The 18,704-nt window shown below is 48.5% G+C and overlaps 5 protein-coding genes and 1 non-coding gene across 6 annotated transcripts; 5 read left to right on the forward strand and 1 right to left on the reverse strand.

The window, feature by feature from the left end:
* Window positions 1-651: 651 nt before the first annotated feature.
* On the forward strand, window positions 652-1,761 carry BKA55DRAFT_513463 (uncharacterized protein; the record flags this gene model as incomplete). Its single annotated transcript, XM_046187894.1, has 1 exon — window positions 652-1,761. The coding sequence occupies one exon, from the start codon at window positions 652-654 to the stop codon at window positions 1,759-1,761; it is 1,110 nt and encodes a 369-aa protein (XP_046048313.1).
* Window positions 1,762-2,628: 867 nt separating this feature from the next.
* Window positions 2,629-5,353, forward strand: BKA55DRAFT_738725 (uncharacterized protein; the record flags this gene model as incomplete). The annotated part of the gene is made up of 4 exons (XM_046201400.1): window positions 2,629-2,956; window positions 3,019-3,297; window positions 3,356-3,609; window positions 3,727-5,353. Exons 1-4 carry the CDS (start codon window positions 2,744-2,746, stop codon window positions 5,351-5,353), a joined length of 2,373 nt encoding a protein of 790 aa, XP_046048314.1. The 5' UTR covers window positions 2,629-2,743.
* Window positions 5,354-6,057: 704 nt separating this feature from the next.
* On the forward strand, window positions 6,058-7,879 carry BKA55DRAFT_690637 (uncharacterized protein; the record flags this gene model as incomplete). Its single annotated transcript, XM_046199534.1, has 3 exons — window positions 6,058-6,366; window positions 6,413-7,551; window positions 7,603-7,879. The coding sequence occupies 3 exons, from the start codon at window positions 6,058-6,060 to the stop codon at window positions 7,877-7,879; spliced, it is 1,725 nt and encodes a 574-aa protein (XP_046048315.1).
* Window positions 7,880-11,275: 3,396 nt separating this feature from the next.
* Window positions 11,276-12,762, forward strand: BKA55DRAFT_513188 (fatty acid desaturase-domain-containing protein; the record flags this gene model as incomplete). Its single annotated transcript, XM_046187874.1, has 2 exons — window positions 11,276-12,302; window positions 12,350-12,762. 2 exons carry the CDS (start codon window positions 11,276-11,278, stop codon window positions 12,760-12,762), a joined length of 1,440 nt encoding a protein of 479 aa, XP_046048316.1.
* Window positions 12,763-13,765: 1,003 nt separating this feature from the next.
* On the forward strand, window positions 13,766-13,857 carry BKA55DRAFT_t182. Its single transcript has one exon. It is a non-coding gene; the product is annotated as a tRNA-Glu (tRNA).
* Window positions 13,858-14,129: 272 nt separating this feature from the next.
* Window positions 14,130-15,205, reverse strand: BKA55DRAFT_738728 (uncharacterized protein; the record flags this gene model as incomplete). Its single annotated transcript, XM_046201401.1, has 5 exons — window positions 14,130-14,450; window positions 14,502-14,613; window positions 14,740-14,886; window positions 14,935-14,984; window positions 15,073-15,205. 5 exons carry the CDS (start codon window positions 15,203-15,205, stop codon window positions 14,215-14,217), a joined length of 678 nt encoding a protein of 225 aa, XP_046048317.1. The 3' UTR covers window positions 14,130-14,214.
* Window positions 15,206-18,704: the final 3,499 nt, after the last annotated feature.

Genomic DNA, 18,704 nt, shown 5'->3' on the forward strand with positions numbered 1-18,704 from the left:
AATTTACAACAATGTGTGACTCAATGACATTACAATGGTCTTTGTACGTGACTGGTGATTTGGTGCAGTCGGGTTTAACAGATTTGTTGTCCGTACAGGGTAGACCTTTTGCCTGATGTTTCAGCCTTGTGCAATAAAATGACCTTCACTTTAAGTTAGCTGATTACTGGCCCTGGGATGGAGAAAAAGGCTTGAATTAATTCTTAAACATTTGTTGCAAGTACCCTAGAAGCTCTTTGCTTAAATCTGTTTCTCGGCATTCATGATTGAGTATTATCATGACTGTAGGCTTAAGCGGCTTAGATACGCTTATACTCATCATAGGACAGGAGAAGAATGTCTTTGTTCCAATAGCATCTGTGTGTGTGCAAGACCTCAGTGAAATCAATCGACACGTATCTCCAAGTCTTCCCAGCCACCGATTTACACATATTTGCTTCATCAATCACTATCGTTGACGATGGAAGAAGAACTGGGTGTTGTGAAACAAACAAGGCATGCCACGTGATCACCGCCAACTTTTGACCCCTCACCACTTACCACGCGAACAAAGAGAGCAGACAAAAACATCCAAACACCACCGTCCCAATCATTCTCTCCACCCACTTACACCGCAAGAACCCCTCTGTAACGGGCAACGCGACCCTCAGTATGCCGTCCGGATATAAGCATGGCGACACGCCAAAGAAGGCCATGGTTCGAGGCACCATCTCGTACCTCGAGTCTCAGGGCCTGCCTGTCAACAAGTCAGCCATCTTTCGGCACTTTGATCTGTCGCGATCCCAAGGTTATGCCGCGTTGAGCGTCCCCGCGTCTAAGCGCAATGATCCCGAATGGGAGGAAACGCGTGGGAGACCCCTCAAAATCTCTGAAGAGGATCAGCAGAAGATGGAGAAGATTCTCTGGAATGACGCCTACATCAATGTTAATTTGAACTGGCATGGATTGGCCAAGGAAGCTGGTGTTGAGGTTGATGTGAACCCCAGGACGCTGCACAGAACAATGGGAACCTTGGGTTACAGACGATGCCTGGGCTGTCCAAGGACCTGGGTGCACAAGAAGGCTCGTGAGAAGAGAGTCGAATACGCCAGACGCATGCTTGAAGCATATCCCCACCCACAGGATTGGAGAGCCATCCGATTCAGTATTGAGCTGCACTTTGGGTTTGGCCTTGATGGAAAGATGCGTCTCATCCCCCGACCCGGTGAACGGTTCTGCGAGACATGCGCAACAACTCCCGAGGCTGAATGGCCACGCGACTTGCGAAAGGCTCACGCCTGGGTCGCTGTTGGTTACGGCTTCAAGAGTGAAGCAGTCTTTTACGAAGATTCTACAAGCCCGAACTGTACAGGCGTCATGACCATGCAAGAGTACAAAGATCACATCCTCGAAAAGACGGTTAAGCCATGGCTCACAACCACGGGCCCACAGAGCTTCATCCTCGAAGAAGACTGTGAGGCTTTCGCCCACGGCGCTGCAAGCAAAGTTAATCTGGTTCAGCAATGGAAAGATGAGCACGGCCTACGATACTACTACAACTGCGGTGATAGCCCCGACCTGAACCCCCTCGACAGCCTGTGGCCCCAACGCAAACAGTGGAATCTGGATGCGCCCAAGGATTGGGAGGACGAGACACTGCAGAAGATGGTTAGAGAGGTGTGGACAGGGTTCGATATCGAGAGAGTCAATATGTGGGTTGACTTCATGCCGCAGCGACTACAGCAGGTTATCGAATCAGACGGCGCACTAGTACCTTGGTAAATGTTATGGGTTTGGCGTTGTCTTGTTTGTGATGCTGTTACGAAGCGTTGGATTAAAAGAGAATACGGGAGGGGTGTGTCTCTGGTGTCATGGCCAAGGCCGATGTCATCAGTACGGAGTAGTGACTGGGTTAATTTTGATGACGGATAAATGGAAGACAAGGACGACATGATCACCGGCCAGCAGTAGAATTTGACTTAGATGAAAAGAGAGTTCTTCATGACAGACACCTAATTGCTGAGTTGATCGAAGTTGTTGAAGATGGGAAATTAAATGGGGAGCACGTTGGATACGGCGCTTTCACAGGTCACATACCAAAGACAAGCTGGCTAACTAGTCATTTCTATAGAGCCATTGTCTGTTCTCGCATCGTTCTGGCCTTGTAACTTGACTTTCATCCCAAAACCAGGTTCCGTCTAGTCATTCATTGCCTGTTCAGATACATGGTTCATTATGAGAAGGGTACAAAGTGCAAACCTTTGTCTAAGAACTCCAGAGCCTTAAGCAATAGTAGAAGACTATGTGTATCCTTGAAAGAAGCATAAGAATGAGGTCCTCAATACTCACACTAGTTCGTCAAGAATCCTCAAGTCTTAGGGAGGTATAAGCTTGTTGTCAAGCCCTAAACATGCTCATGGTATGCTATTTCTCACAGGGCAGATGCCCAAGAACGCCTAAAATCTCTTATATCCACAGGATAGCAGCCCTGAATCACGCCCGCTATCCTGCCACCTCTTCGGCTGCATGCCCAGCGCCGCCCGTTGCCTCGCACCGCGAGCTCCGATTTCCGCAACCTCTCTTCCACCCTCCACCGCCACAAATATTTTAATTCTCTTCTTAATTCTCTTCCCTCACTAACTGAGAATTCCAACTTTGACTCTCACTACTCTCTTTCAGCTCATATTTTGCTTACATTTTCCTTGTTGCACATGCTTCAGCACCTTCCATTCCCCTGCCCAGCTACTTTCACTCCTTTCTGAACATGGGTTCCTCCAACAAGAAGAAGAAGTCTTCTCGAGAGGATTCTATAAACTTCGACATTCCGCGGTTTTCAGATTTTGACGCACCTCTTGCTCAAAACTCTCAACAAGTGAGCCAAGACTCAAACCATTCTTGGATGAACCAGTACCTTACGCCTGCCTTGACTTCCGAGACCAGGGCCGAAAAGTCGAATACCCCACGTTCTGAAGCACCCGTCAGCGACATTTCGTTCAAATTACTTAACGTCGTGTTCGAGACCCTACCTTTGATATAAAGGACGCAGGGACTGGTCACCATGATAACCGATTAACCAAGAATCCTCCGGGCCAGTTCCGGGAGCCATCCTTAAGACGCGGCTATGGTATGGCTTACGAACCACCAAGAGTTTTCGACAATGTGCCAACCAAAGGAGCAAGCCAGATTGCATGTAATAACTCCCAGACCATGGAGTCGCTTCCAGAAACAGAAACACAATCTTCAATCTCAGCTCCGCGGGGATCCCTTCCTAACAGCCAGCATCCACCAACGACTAACAACAACGACGGCAGCAACATGGTAAGCTATGACATATATACCTGTATTGTCTTGAGAATGTACTGAAAACTCTTCATAGTATGACCTGAGTCGGCCTCAAGCTAGACGAGGTGATCTGCAACCGGCCGGTTATCGTCCTGTAATTATGCGCCCTTCCGGGGCCTATGGGCAAAGGACCACCAACGAAAAGCAAAGCCAAGCATCCGATGAGAAACGGACATCAGAGATCGTGATAGATCCAGGTCACTACAAAAAGCCTGAACAGAAGGCACTTCTGAGGGCTTGTCTGGAGCTCCAAGACTTATATCTTCATTCCGATGAGGAGGCTCAAGAGTTTTAGGAGACTATTGGGTCCAAAGTTTATTTTGAAAAATTAAACGGGCATGAAATACAGCGAGATAAGTGGCAAATCATCAAAGGGTGTGTGGGAAAGTGGTGCGAACCACGTAGATTCCAACTTGTGAAGAATGGACCTGCGGCGCCAGATTCCGAGCTCGATGCACTCGTTGACCAATGGAACAACTTGTATGCTACAAAATTTTGTTCTGCAAACCGAAACCTCTTGGAGGCAGCAGGATGGAGAAAAGCTACTGAGCAGAGTCGGAATAGTTCTCCCACTGATGCTCCTCACAATCCTCAGGGCAGCCCTGAGAGCAATCCTCAGAGCAAGCAAGTAGCCAAAGAATTGGACTTTGAAGGTGCTATCTGGCCTACTGTCAAAGGTGAATTGCTGGAGTTCGCAGAGTCGAGAATTCTCCGCTGGGCTGAAGACAAGCTACGGGAAAGGATGGAGGCACTGGAGTCCCTGACCCGCCCGCCCCTTTTGAAGGCCAACAGCTCTCCAGAGTCTTACCAGACGTATGTGAGATACCTCATGGATCGCACAGAGGCTGCAGGAAAGAACTCCACTGCAATCCGAAATACAGAGGCTGTTATGTCTATGGCGCTGGACTTTCTACCTGGTCTAGAGGAGCGCCTGCGGGATCAGCTCGAACGTGTGGTCAATAAGCAAGAAGATCGCCCCGAGGTTGAGATCAAACATGACCAGACTAATGATGCTGCTCATGACGAGGGTAACGATGATTCTGGAAGTGCTCATGAGAATCTTGAAGAAGATTATCATGACAATGATCACGAAGTCCAAGAAGCCCTAGAAGAGAATTATGATGAGGACGAAGTTAAGACGAGACTTGAAGAGGGCTCCGAAGATAATGAAGATGAAGATGAAGACGTCGATATTTTTGAGGAGGACTATGCCGAAGAAAGCGAGGATGATACCTACAAAGGTCCTGACGAACCCAATCGGCAGTATAGGGGATCGGTCCTAGAGTCCATCGAGCCTCGTACCCCGATTGTCACCCCGCGGTCGATGGCTCAACTCCGTCGCTACGAGCAGAGATACAGGGATGTGCTTAGAACTGCCAAAGCTCAGAAAGGAACAGCGGCCGCTGTACTTCGTTCTGTGGACGAAGAAGAACGAGAACTGGTGTCACGAAAAAGAAAAGCATCAGATACTGCAGAGCCTGCTCTTGCTACCCGAAGCAAGTTGATGGGGCAGAGGCTCGCTGCAGTGAGCACTCCGACCCCTGTGGGTAGAAAAAGACAACGATTCGATGAAAGCCAAGGTAGTCCAGCATCCACAGCTTGTTCGTCCGAGCTTCCGTCTCTGGAGGATATATTCAGCTCGAGCATTGGTCGAGCATCTTCTGCGACAACGCAACCACCTACGGACTCATCAAGCCCTGTGATTCGAACGAACAAGAGGAAGAACGAAAGAAGGGACAGGAGCAGAAGCAAGATCAAAATTTCCCTTGAACTCGGGGACACCCCTACTGGTGCTGCTACTGCCTCCAGGCCTGTTAAGATGACAGGGGCGTCACCTGGCCTCTTTGTGACACCTGATCCTGGGATACGACAGGCTAATACACCCTTTGTCTTTAAGCAGAGTGCCTCCAGACATCCTGTTCCAGAGGAACGGTTTCGTGAAGAGACGGCCGAGTTCCAGGCTATGACGCCTGGTGCTCGGGAATCGATGCTCTACACAGCCCTGCGAGAGATGCGCCGACGACAAGGATAGAGGTAACAAGTAACCAGAACAGTTGCATCACGTTTGCTTCAAACTTGTCAAGGGGTTGGTTACGCTGCTTGGAACTCTTTTCTAGAAGTCAACGCAAGGTTGAGGAGCACAAGAGGAGTGATTGGTTGCTTTGAACCTAGTATTATTAGTGTTTGGGGCGAACCACTTGCTCATAGAGATGTGATGGAAAGGATATGATGCTGAGAAACTTAGAAGTCGGTATTGGTACATATACGTCGCGCTTAGCTGTAATGTTACAAGAGTACTAGATATTAAGAGATGTTGCAGGCAATATTTGACAGACAAATGCTTCCTTACAAACATGAACTGAGCTTCTATCTACTAAGGCTGAGCGAAAAGAGAAATGACTCAACTTGCTTGTCCTAGAACTCATCCTAAAATTATCCCAAGGTTGAGTTGTTGCGGCGGCTGGGCGAGTGCTAAATGTTTGACAGTGCCGGTGGGCCAATATCTGCAATAAATTCGGCACTGCCAAACATCTGACCTTCACCACAACCTCCCAACAATCAACTCTTCTTCTCCTAACTTTTACTCTCTCACGTCCCGTCAATCTTTGAAGCCGCCTACCTATCTCCCTTACGCAGCAAACTTCTTTTGGTAACGCAGCTTGGCTGCCCTCGACAATGAAGCCACGCAAACTTTCGAGAGAGAGAAGTAAAGAAAAAGAACCTGCAAGAAGTAACATGATCTACTTGAGCGAATCCCCCGTCCAAAATATGCTCCAGAGCAACGCCTCATCAAGCAAGCAGGAGACTCAAAATGACACAAGCATGGCTAATGAAGTCATGGTTACCGGGGCCAATGTGACACCCCTAGGAGCAGGCTCAGAAGCCTCTTCTAGCAAGGCAGGCGCACCCAATCCATTTTCACCCTCTTGTTTGAGAATAGGTCCCAAACCCACGCGAAAATGGCGGCGCCCGGCCGCCCTCCCAATGTTCTCAAGCCAGGACTTTGATCCGCCACGAACAGGCGAAAAGCCCGGTGCTAACAATGTTTGTGTCCTTGTCCTTCAAATGTGTTTTTACTGACCTGGTGTAGAATGGGAATAATGCCCAGTCGCAAACGCAAAATGCCAGCTCTGATACCAGTGCCGTCAACGCAACTGCCCGAAATGACGGAAGCACCACACCACAGGATGTTTCCCGACGGTCTTTTACCATGGTGCAAAAATGCAAGGTATTGGAGATGTGCTTATCCATTAAGGATGAGTATCTTTCTATGCCCCCAGCTCCGCAACATGACCAAGAACCGTTTTGGGCCAAGATTTTGAAGGAGAAGCTATCGCCGGACCTGGTTTCGAAGTTCAAGGATTGGAAGAACCTGAAAGAATCCGTCGAGAACTGGTGCTATCTACGAAGAACTCTGCTACGAGAAGGGAATTTGCCTCCAGTATCACAGTGTCAACCAGAACTGGATACTCTGGTTGACTCGTGGAACAAGGTTTTTGTTACACGTTTTTGTCAAGTGCACCGAGGCTACTTTGAGAACGGCGTTTGGGCCATGACTGAGAACAGAGTGTCATGGATGGTGTCAGAACACATCGACAGATCGATATCGAGCATGTTACAAAAAAGAAGAGATGAGTTGGAAAGCCCTGTCCGACCAAGACTTCTCAACAACAGCTCATTAACCGAGTATGATAACGCTGTTGGAAGTGTTCAGGACGGATTAACTCCAAGCAAGCGGGATCACGCTCAGACAATGGAAAGCGAGGCCGTGCTGTCGATGGTCATGGAGCTTCGCCCGGTTCTAGAGCATGCGATTTCACAGCATCTCAATGGTGCAAGGCAAACCCTTCAACAACGAAGTGGAGGACCTAACACTGAGTCCAACATATCTACAGAGCTCGCTGCTATGCGAGGAGGTCCACGATCCAACAATAACCAACGTCTCACAATTCCTTCCAACGGAAGTTCGGCTTCGGCCTCTTCGATATCACAGCAGCCCACCCCTCGTGCTGCTGCGACACCCTTGGCAAGAAATACTCAACGGTCGTTGCCGGAATCGAGCGAAAGTGAGCTGGGAAGAAAAAGGAAGAGTTTGGAGCCCAATGATCAGTCAAAGCGACCGCGTTTGGATAGCGGAAGCTTTTCAAATGTTCCTCCCCGAGCTGAGGCCCCTCTCAGGGGCAGAGAGCCCGCCAAAGGGCCTCCCCAAAGACAGCTTTCGCCGTCAAGGTATGAAGATACTCGGAGTGAGGCAAATGTGTTATACTAACAGCTTAACAGAAGGCCTTCAGGATCACATCTCCAGTCCCAAGAACGGCAGAATAGGCCTGCGGGTAGCTTCCCCAGGGGTCACGATTCACGATACCCAGACAAATGGGTCAAAGAACGTGAACAGCATCGCCCTGGGCAGCCGCGCGGTTTTAGGGAGGATACTGTCGAATTCGAGGCTGCTTCAACACGACGGCAGAATAGTATTTTGAGGAACCAGAATCGTACGATCCTGGAGAGGCTCGAAGAGCTGGAGCCTCGCTCCCGTGACTCCCACCGAAGGTATTGACTTGGGAATTTTGAAGCGATTGGGATTTTGGAAGAACCACCGGACGTGAGCCACCGCCATCTCTAGGTCTCCTGATTTGGTGAAGAAGGAACAGCAACCAATGGGTGACTTTTTGGACCCTGACTTTGGACATGGTGGAGTAGACACTTTGTACAGTACATCAGCAGCTAGGTGCTAGGAACAGCAAGGAAGGTATTCAACAAATGCAGATTGCGAAGAATTGATGATCCCGGTGGTTGAAACGAAAACAGGAACCGACCTAAATTCGTGATATCGAACCATCATGATCTGACTGCGGAAGAGGCTCTCGGATAGCATCTTGACAAAGGCCATGCAGGTGTTCTTTACTGTCTGTGCAAATTTTGAGGAAAGGGTTGGTGTTACTTCTCTCGCTTGAAAATGAATTCAGTCACATAACTCGCGTTATCCAATAGGTCTTGCCTTGAGGTATAACCTGTAGAATGATCATAACAGCCATTGAAAGTGATATCTGCTCTGTATGTTTCTTGGGTCTCAAACAGCAAGGCGGGGTTGGCAGAGCCGCCGCAAAAACGGGAAACAAGCGAGCGACACGTGGGGCTGTTAGACCCTGAGGACAAGGGGCAAAAATACCTAAAATTCTATCCTTCTTGAATCATGATTGCACTGCAGTATAAGGTTCATACTTGTTAAGAAAAGGAAATCGGTCAATCGTCAATCTGGTTACTTGGCTTCAAAAGAAGATTTCTCTTCTCATCTTGAGTTACTTCAAACATCATCAAGCACGTCAAACAAGCAATCAACTGGCCATTTACTCCCCCTGTTTACGCCACAGCCATCCAGTCAGTAAGTCGTATCGGGAGTCCCCCACTTGCTCCACCCACTGAACCCTGGACTGTGATGCCAAGACCAGGGGTCCCGCCCATGGAACTCAACAAAATTCCCAACAGAACGGAAGACGAAAAAAAATTCGAAGATTTCCCAGATTCTACCAATTGACATGGTTCCTACTTTTGCTCCTTACCAGAATGGATCGGAACGTCCGTTTTCTCCACCAAAAGGAAAACAGAGAAATGCTCCGGACAATTCAGTAGAGTTTCACGGCGAGAATAAAGCTTGAATCCAAGTGACCCCTGAATGGCCATTGCTTAAAATGTCAAGCGAACATCAGGTTAGCCGGTCGACTCCCGGTAATGCACTTGTTGCTGTGCCGCATTTCAATATTCCCCAGGTTTGTGCAGAAGACATGACATCTTGGCCTACGACATGCAAATGAAGCTGTACAGAAACCTGATGAGACACAATTTCCTGACTCCAATTGAGGTTTACAAGTACTCTGTACCTCGCTCCCCATGGACGGATAGCCATTCCGTACAACTAAGGTTATCTTAGCACGAGCTGACCTCCCACCTCGGTTGATCCCCCAAACCACGACATTTTCACATGTCGATAGTCGTAAACTCTTTAGCCATCTTTGCGATAATTCGTTATTCGTATCAAGAGGCCGCCAGCCATGATTTCAACAATCTCGATACCTTCAAGAGGCGGTTTATCTTAACTGAGCTCTTTATCACGTCTATCAAAGCTCCACAAACAACCGGGGTCGGGCTTGACCAGATTTATCTCCCTTGCCCGCTGTCTGAGCTTTTCTCCCGCCTTTTGTAACCAATCGACTCGTATCCAATTCACATCGTCAACAAAATCAGAGACAGCCACGATCGGGGGCCTTGTCTCTTGGCCTGGGCCGCTAAGCGTGCCCCCCTTCGAACGTGGTCGACGTCGACGTCGTCCCTCCCGGTTCCCCCCGTTCACCTAAAAGGGATTGATTCACATGTCGATGATCTCCAGCCCTAAGCCAGCTTGGAACCACTTTGACCCGCATAAGCTTGCAGCCGATTCAAGAGGGGCGAACAATTCGACTTTGAAAGGGCTGGTGAATCGTGAGGCTCGTCTAGGTCACACGCTTTATTTGAACACCGCCTGTCGCCAATGAAGGCCCAAATGTGTGATAAGATACTGCCAACCCTCAAATGGATGACGGGTTTTGTGTATCAGATACACAGATCTAAGCCACCCTTTGTGTACCAGTCGGACATGTCCCGTTAGCGGAAGCAGATCCATTCTTCAGGCGGTGTGAAGATCTAGACTAAGAGGCTGAAGAGGCAGCCGCAATGATAGGCAGGTATTAAGCACTGTAGCTAGCATCTTGCATATCCATCGATGGCAAAATCTCAAACCCTTTTGGAGGCGACAGCTTTTGTTGTCCAGAGTCATGCCACTGCGGTTATCCAAGCCCACAGCTCCGCCGGCCGAAGTTGGGGAGCGGGGCCGGGTCTCGGCAGCTTACTGTATCTTTCACGGATAGATATCGGCGAGTGAAATCAACGATAGGTCTCGAGGCAGAAGAAAAGAATATAGTAGGCTCTATTGGGAACGGCAATTTATCCGATAGCCATCCTAGGGAAGCTTAATTGGAGTAGTGACAATACTAATCGCGGGCTTGGTGATGGTTCAGCCAGCCCCCTCCGCAAAAAATACCAAGCCTTCTGCAAGCCTCATCAACTTGCAGGTGAAAAGGACACACCACAGGCTCGTGAATGCTGTTCAGCTGATGTAGGACCAAGACATAAGACACACATCAGACGGCCACCCCGTCACTGTCTTGTCGGGAGCTATTGCCACATTTCAGGGGTGGGTTAGAAGCACGACCCGTTTTCTAGCGTATTTTTCTGGGGTAGGGATTTTTTGGTCGCGACTCAAGGTCAAGATGCTTCCCTTGAAGCGGTCGTTTTATGTAGCAACTGTATCGTTCTGTAAGTTTGTAAAGATGACAATTCTGATGTGAATAAACATAGCAGTCAACAATTTGCGTTACTGTGAAAATATTAAAGTTTGATGTAATTAAAAGCAATTCAGGGTAAACTTTCTCTGTGGCAGACGTGTTACTTATCTCCCTCTGGGATTGTCGATCTTTTTACCAGAGACAGGGAAAAGCGGTAAACTGTATCGGACTGCACAGTAAAAGTAATGAACCTGTCAGTTTCATTTCCATTATCGTTCCACCTTCTATTGCCCGCTTTCGCCGCATTTTCTGCTTTGTGTTGCCGCTGCGCTGAGAGGCCCGAGGTCTGGGTTGCTTGTCCGTTGTCCCGCCCGCGGCAGCTAAGGTACAGTACAATCAATACCTGCCTTTTTTCAGGCTCCACGCCCCAACAAAACGCTTGCCGAGCAAGCATCCACGTATTAAGGTACCTTTACAGTTGAAGGGACACTTTAAAACTTTCAGCCCCCCTTGGCCGTCTCGTAATTCTTTTTTCCTTTTCACCTCCCTTTCTCTTTTTCTTTGACAGTTCTTCTTCGGCATCTCGACTTCTTGACTCTTTTGTCTTCTGTCGGCCGTGAACCTCCTTTCTCACCATGGCGTCCGTTTCGACTTCGGCTCTGCCCAAGCAGAACCCTGCTCTTAGACGCACCGTCACCTCAACTACTGTGACGGATTCTGAGTCTGCCGCCGTCTCTCCTTCAGACTCTCCCCGGCACTCGGCTTCTTCCACATCGCTCTCGTCCATGTCAGAGGTCGATATCGCCAAGCCCAAGTCCGAGTATGGTGTTTTGCTCGACACCTACGGCAACCAGTTCGAGGTTCCCGACTTTACCATCAAGGACATCTACAATGCCATCCCTAAGCACTGCTTCAAGCGCTCCGCTCTCAAGGGATACGCCTACATTCTTCGCGACATTGTCCTCCTTACCACCACTTTCAGCATCTGGTACAACTTCGTGACTCCCGAATACATCCCCTCCACCCCCGCCCGCGCTGGTCTGTGGGCCGTCTATACCGTTCTTCAGGGTCTTTTCGGTACTGGTCTCTGGGTCATCGCCCATGAGTGCGGTCATGGTGCTTTCTCCGATTCTCGCCTCGTCAACGACATTACTGGCTGGGTTCTTCACTCTTCCCTCCTTGTCCCCTACTTCAGCTGGCAAATCTCCCACCGAAAGCACCACAAGGCCACCGGCAACATGGAGCGTGACATGGTCTTTGTTCCCCGAACCCGCGAGCAGCAGGCTACTCGTCTCGGCAAGATGGTCCACGAGCTCGCCCATCTTACTGAGGAGACCCCCGCTTTCACCCTGCTTATGCTCGTCCTCCAGCAGCTCGTCGGCTGGCCCAACTACCTTCTCACCAACGTTACCGGCCACAACTACCACGAGCGCCAGCGTGAGGGTCGTGGCAAGGGCAAAAAAAACGGTTTCGGCGGTGGTGTCAACCACTTCGACCCCCGCAGCCCTCTGTACGAGAACAAGGATGCTAAGCTCATCGTCATGAGCGATATCGGTATTGGTCTGATGGCCACTGCTCTGTACTTCCTCGTCCAGAAGTTCGGTTTCTACAACATGGCCATCTGGTACTTTGTTCCCTACCTCTGGGTTAACCACTGGCTCGGTAAGCTTCTCCCATCATGCGATTACGATTTATACTGACCTTGATAGTTGCCATCACCTTCCTCCAGCACACCGACCCTACCCTTCCTCACTACACCAACGACGAGTGGGACTTCGTTCGCGGTGCCGCTGCTACCATTGATCGTGAGATGGGCTTCATCGGGCGTCACCTTCTCCACGGCATCATCGAGACTCACGTCCTTCACCACTACGTCAGCAACATCCCCTTCTACAACGCGGACGAGGCCACCGAAGCCATCAAGCCTGTCATGGGCAAGCACTACCGCGCCGACGTCCAGGATGGTCCTCGTGGCTTCATCCGTGCCATGTACCGCAGCGCCCGTATGTGCCAGTGGGTTGAGCCCAGTGCTGGTGCTGAGGGTGCTGGTAAGGGTGTTCTCTTCTTCCGCAACCGCAACAACGTGGGCACTCCCCCCGCTGTCATCAAGCCTGTCGCTTAAGCAGCATCATGGCGTCGGATCGGTTATGGAATCTAAAATTGTTTCTGTCAGCGTTGATTGTTCCAAGTTGGTTTATGGTTTAGAGAGCTGGACATGCTCGTTCATGGGAGTTCTCGCTATGGCAATGGCTGAGAGGAGGTGGGGGTTGAAAATAATCTGACAACATTCAAGATTGATGAGCGATATGATAGAGAAAGATAGACGAAGCTCAATGAAAAAGAACAAACCATTACTGATTTCCTTGGACGTTTACGTCTCCCGTTTTTAATTTGATTTGTTTCAAGAGGATTGTGTTTGGTCGACGTTGACGTTGACCACGGGACCCTCGGATCTGGCAAGTAACCTGATATGATCAGAATGCGGGGAAGTCACAGCACACGTGCCCATTGACCACACTTGGTGTCGGGATTTGCTAATATTTTCGTAATTCTGTATTTAACGAGTTGTAATTCTTGAATTCGCTCCAGGTTTGGAGGTCTTGCCAGGATGTGTAGATAATTCTCCGAGTGGTGGTGGCTTGTGAGACGTCACTTGAGGCGTCTTGAGTCCATACACAGCTGCAGTGGCACTTACCACGTAAAGGGCCATTTTGAATTCGAGATTCCTTCCATAGCTATGAAGCTCTGTATTCTTACAAAGTCTCCCTGAACATCACTCCAGCCCTTCATAGAGCATTTCTCTTCAATATCCGGATAGAAGTATTGAGAAGTTCACTGATGTGAAAAGCGACAACGCGAAATGGCGACCTACCCGATGCCACATCCAATCAAGTTGACGACCGAGTTGTTGAACAATCTCGCTGTTGCACAGCGTTTTCATCGTCAGACTGACTACAGCCCCAATGGTGTTGCACGTTTGAACGTAGACGGGACCCGATGTTCCTCCTCGCGATTGTCTATAGCATTCTTCACGTTCAAGACTTGGAATTGTCATGACAAAGAGTGGTTGGAGCCGCTGGAAGACTGTATAAGTCACAAATCCAATGCTGACTAACATCCAAACGTCCGGTGTGGTGTATCGGTTATCATTCCGCGTTTTCAATTGTCCTGCAATGAAAGTGCCGCGGCGAGGAGGGTTCGACTCCCTCCATCGGAGTTTCTTTTTCCTTTTTCGAACAAGATATCGCTCTTTTTTTCCTGATTTAAGAGCTCAAATTTTCGGATCTGTGGTGTTGGGTCTATTCTGTGAAGTCTAACATGGGCATATTGGCTGAGTCCTCCTTCCCCGACAGTGAATCTGTGATGTGGGGCCGCATCGAAACATGACGTTTTTAATTGGCCAGATCTCGATCCGCGGGACAGGCCGCGGGGTAGATCTCGATAAGTGGTAGGGTGTCCAGGGAAGGCAAGAAAACTTAGGACCTCAATCCTAAATGACAAAAAGACTTAGGTAAATTTAGTATTCACTTAGGAAAATTTAGGCAAGTTTAGTATAGATTTAGTGGACTTTAGACTAGTTATTTTTGATATCTTGACTTCTAAGGTCAGAAGTTTCATGCTCCCTCGTTTCTCCTCGGCGACCAGGAGTGGTTGGCCCGCCCTTGATATCAGTCTGGAAGCTCTCGGTGCGCGTCTGCACAATATCCTTCTTTCCCTGGGCCTTCTGGTCTCGGAACTTCTGGCTGAGACCGTTGTAGAGACGGATCACTTGATGATCCTCCAGAGACTGGAGGCGGGCAAGAGTGTCGTCTGTATGAATGTCAGCAAAAAGAAAAAGTAAGGGGAATGCAAATGACTGACCGAGAGTCTCCGGATTCCAAGATTCCTTGAGCATTTCACCTGCGGCATCTTGGAACTTTCTCCCGTACTCGAGGGTTTTCTTTCCTCGTCGGACGTTGATCGGCTGATGGTTCTCCGAGATGAAGGATTCGAAGAGATGTGTTATTTGCAGTTGAGACCTGTGGCTGAGAGCTTATAATCACCACACAGAACTTAGTTAGAAGGATTCGAAGATAGTTAGAAAATCGGCGTCGTCAACCAAGGCATCGGCGGCCTCGTTGGTGGTGATGATATTGGTGACATCCGAGTCTCCGCTCTTGCGGCTGCTCGCCGAGGATCGTCTGCTTCGAGGGCCGACCTTCAGCTCGGCCACCATCTCAGTCAACTTAGAGACTTGCATAGAGAGCTTCTTCTGTCAGCGGAGTCAAGGCTATAGGATAATGCTATAACGAACGTATTCTTGGTTGTTCAGAAGGGCAATGAGGGCTGGCGATGCGGACAAGACTAGGCATTGTGGTATAATGTCTAAGTTGTGAGCTAGATGTATTATTTGCAGTTGAGACCTGTGGCTGAGAGCTTGTATTCACCACACGGAACTTAGGTGCGGACGAGACGTTGTCAAGCATCATCCACGATCTCGTAGCAGGGGCGTCAACAGAAGGATCGACGATCACCTCGCCAGGTGTAGCCTGGCTCGTCTGGTGATCTTCCAGATCCTCAGACATCTTTCGGTGATTGTTGGTTTGCTGGCAGAATGATGAAGTTGGTGTTGGAAGATGAAGGAAGGAGATCTGAGGTTTTGAATCTCAAGAGAATTCAAATTTGTTTACTCCGTAGAATTATTTACCTCAGGCATTAATTCTCTCCTCTAATAATATTCGGCAGTGTCAATCAGTGTCAATCAGTGTCAATCAGTGTCAATGTCACTCCAGCATCACTGCCAGTGTGAATCACTGAGGCAGGCTAGCAACAGGAGCAGCAAATAGGTAAACAATAAACAAACAAAATCCTTCTCGCTCTTCATTTTTCTTCTCTTCTCGCTCTTCGTTCTTCTCCTCTTCGAATCACAATCAACCAAGTGGCCATCGGCTTTGGAAAGCTGGTGATATGACTTTCGCCGCATGGCTAATCTTCCGTGTCGCTTACGACGACAATAAACTGTCAAAGCCGAAGGAATGGCTTCGAGCTAAATACATTGGCCAAATCTTGAGATCTTGATACCGCCCATTTTTCCGCGGGTAGATCTCGATAAGTGTGAATAACAAAGGGACTGACCACCAAGTCCAAATCAACATGGCCTCGGGGTGTCAGAAGACTCAGGACCCTAAATTGCAAAAATATTTAGACTAGCTAGTCAAAAGTCCTCCTAAACTTATCCTAAATTATCCTAAGATTGGCTAAATACTTTCCCCGCTTATGATTATGGTCTTACATTTTCTGCCGTGATGTCACCCTTTGTGCTAGGTTCACTCTGTCAAATATCAAGGAATGTGATTCAGAGCCACCAACAGCAAGAAAAGCGTTTATTCCCGGGAGACAGGATCGTGGAGGAACATGTTTATACCCACAGGCCTGGATATATCGTCTTGATCAACATATTAGTTCCACAGCCAGGTGCGGCAAGTGTTGTCTGTGGAAGCCAACAGAAAATTTAGAAGACAGGCACAGTGATTTCAAACCAGAGCAGAGACAATACAAAATTCTTTTGAACTACTAAGTCTTTGGTGTGTTATTTCTTAGCACAACGAACGATGAACATGACTGCTCGTTATGTGACAGCCCTATTGATAAACAAAAGTCATTGATGGTCAGAAAATAATGCCAAAGTTAAGATAACTTCTGCCATGTCTCCTTGATGGGTCTGCTGTTACTCACTCTCGTCATACGTCATTAAATTCCAGTCTCCATGAACGGTCATAAAGGGCACATGATACAATTACGGCAACCCAACATCCGAGAGAACGGATCCCACGATATTCAACTTGGGGAACACAACGCTCCAATATAGGGTTGACCATTTGTAGCCAACTACCTATCATATGGGACATCGCTCACTTGATTGATTGGGATTATCACTAACGGGAACTTCCGCCGGTCCTGGAAGCCGGACATCCGTCATTGAGAGGGCACGAGACGAACAAGGATCTGCATTCTCGAGAGCTTCTTGAGCAATTACTGAGCTCTCTTTGACTCCCCCTGAATATGATCTGATAATGGCGATCTTCGCCTTGAGTCTCGAACATGACGTTGGGAGCGGTTATCGTGATGGTTGAGGCTCTGCGAGCTAGTCCTAGGACGGCGTGGGACTCTTGGAGAAAACGACCTGTCAAAAAAGAATCTGGATTCATATCCTAACATTCTCCGGATTACTGTGCCTGATCGTCATAACACAGAGTTCTTATGTCAGTGTGGGGTGGCATGCAAAGCTTGACAATCACCGTTGAGTGTCTTGTCACATAACCTGCAAGGCACGGATCTACCAAGCTTATTCCCACAAACGGCCACCTGCCAGTCGCTTATTTTGGCCGATTTCAGCTTAAGCTTGTCCAATAGAGAACCATCTAGGAGCTGAAAAGTGATAGATGGGTCTAACGATACTTTCTTTCCATTGCTGATGGATGCGAAAAACCCCTGGCATGAGGCTGCGCCAAGAGAAGCCACCGGAAACAAGAACCGGAAAAAGTGTCAAAGTTTAGTGACATCAGATCAAGCATTGGGTTGAAGAGAAGGCCAAGAGAGCGATGGAAATCAACATTGAGGCCCAAGATATCAAACAGATGCTATACATTACATCAATGCTTACTTGGTCTCAAAAGCCTATCAAACATCAACTTTGTTTGGAAGAGAACTTAAAATGAAAATGAAAATCAAAGACATAGAATGTATCTATGGACTCTTTGCCACAAACTTGATCCGATTTTGAGTCATGTCCTCTTCTACTAGTGTCCTCTGATTCGGAAGAGCAAATTTTAATCTGGATCTATAGCAACACATATTATTTCAAAAGAATACGGACTCCACACACCATATAACAAGAGCAAGCCGTTGATGTCGTTCCATACTTAGTAACATGACATTATCACATCTCATAATCTGATGCTGATCTTCACTTCATTTGATTGTGACCAAGACAGGACATCTGGAGATAGCCTCAAAGATCGACTCACAAGGTCCAATGTAGATCACCAATCAGACGCCTCCAGAATGACATCTGAAGAGTGCCAAGCACTGGATCAAGGTCTTTCAGTTGTCACATTCGAAGCTGCGGTTGCCTTGGAAATCTGTGGTTGAGGTAGAACAACACGCTCTGAAATCTCGTGGAGTTGCACTATCCCACACAATCAAGGATCGAATTGCCAACTCACTGAGCATTATACTACATGAGCTTCCCTCCATACAAACCGGCCCGCAATGATAACCCCACAGCCGCGTTGGTCTGAGTGTTAGCCTACCCGTTTTGTGCTGCCGAAAACGGCAGCTCGTCTGTACAGCCAAACAAAGTCTGGGGAATTGAGGCGTTGATCAGACGCAGACTTTAAATCTTGATCCCGGCACCGAGACATTCCCGCGCCTTAACGATCGGCAACAGCCGCTAAGTTCTTGGAGATCTTCAGGTGCTCACCCCGGATCATCATGTCGTCAATGCTCATCCGGAGTTCATCGCGAGCTTAAGTTGTCAACCGGGCGCTAGTTCCTGATGAGCCTGCTGTGAACGTTGACAGGAGGGCTTCAAGGTTTACCCATGACCCAAAAGATGGCGGATCCGCAGGCTAATGGAGACAGGAGTTGGGGTTATACCCGGAATTCACTTGATCGAGTTGAGAGTGCAATGTACCTTAATCAGAGCAGCCCTCTTCAAGCCTGGTAGGTTAGCCAGTACTGAATTGGTATTCTCCGCCGATGCCACTGACCGTGGCAGGTATGCCAAAGACTGTTGGGAGCATCTAAGCAGATTAAACTTCCGCTCATGATGTCGTTGCATATTGGAACCTGGAGCACGGGGTCCCTTCTTTTTTTTTTTTAGGAGTCCCTGGTCCCTTGATATGACGACATGGTATCACGGTAGAAGGCCAACCGGTGACGAAGGCGTGTAGGCGTCGCTCATAGTAGCCTCTGCACCTGGCTTCCGTTGAATCGCTATATAGTTGGAGGATCATCTCGCTGGCATTCTATGATCATCGAGGTTGATCAATACCAAGTTAAACAATAACAAACATCAATCAT

The sequence above is a fragment of the Fusarium redolens genome (genome assembly GCF_020744475.1).
Source record: "Fusarium redolens strain MPI-CAGE-AT-0023 chromosome Unknown BKA55scaffold_9, whole genome shotgun sequence".
NCBI lineage: Eukaryota > Fungi > Ascomycota > Sordariomycetes > Hypocreales > Nectriaceae > Fusarium > Fusarium redolens.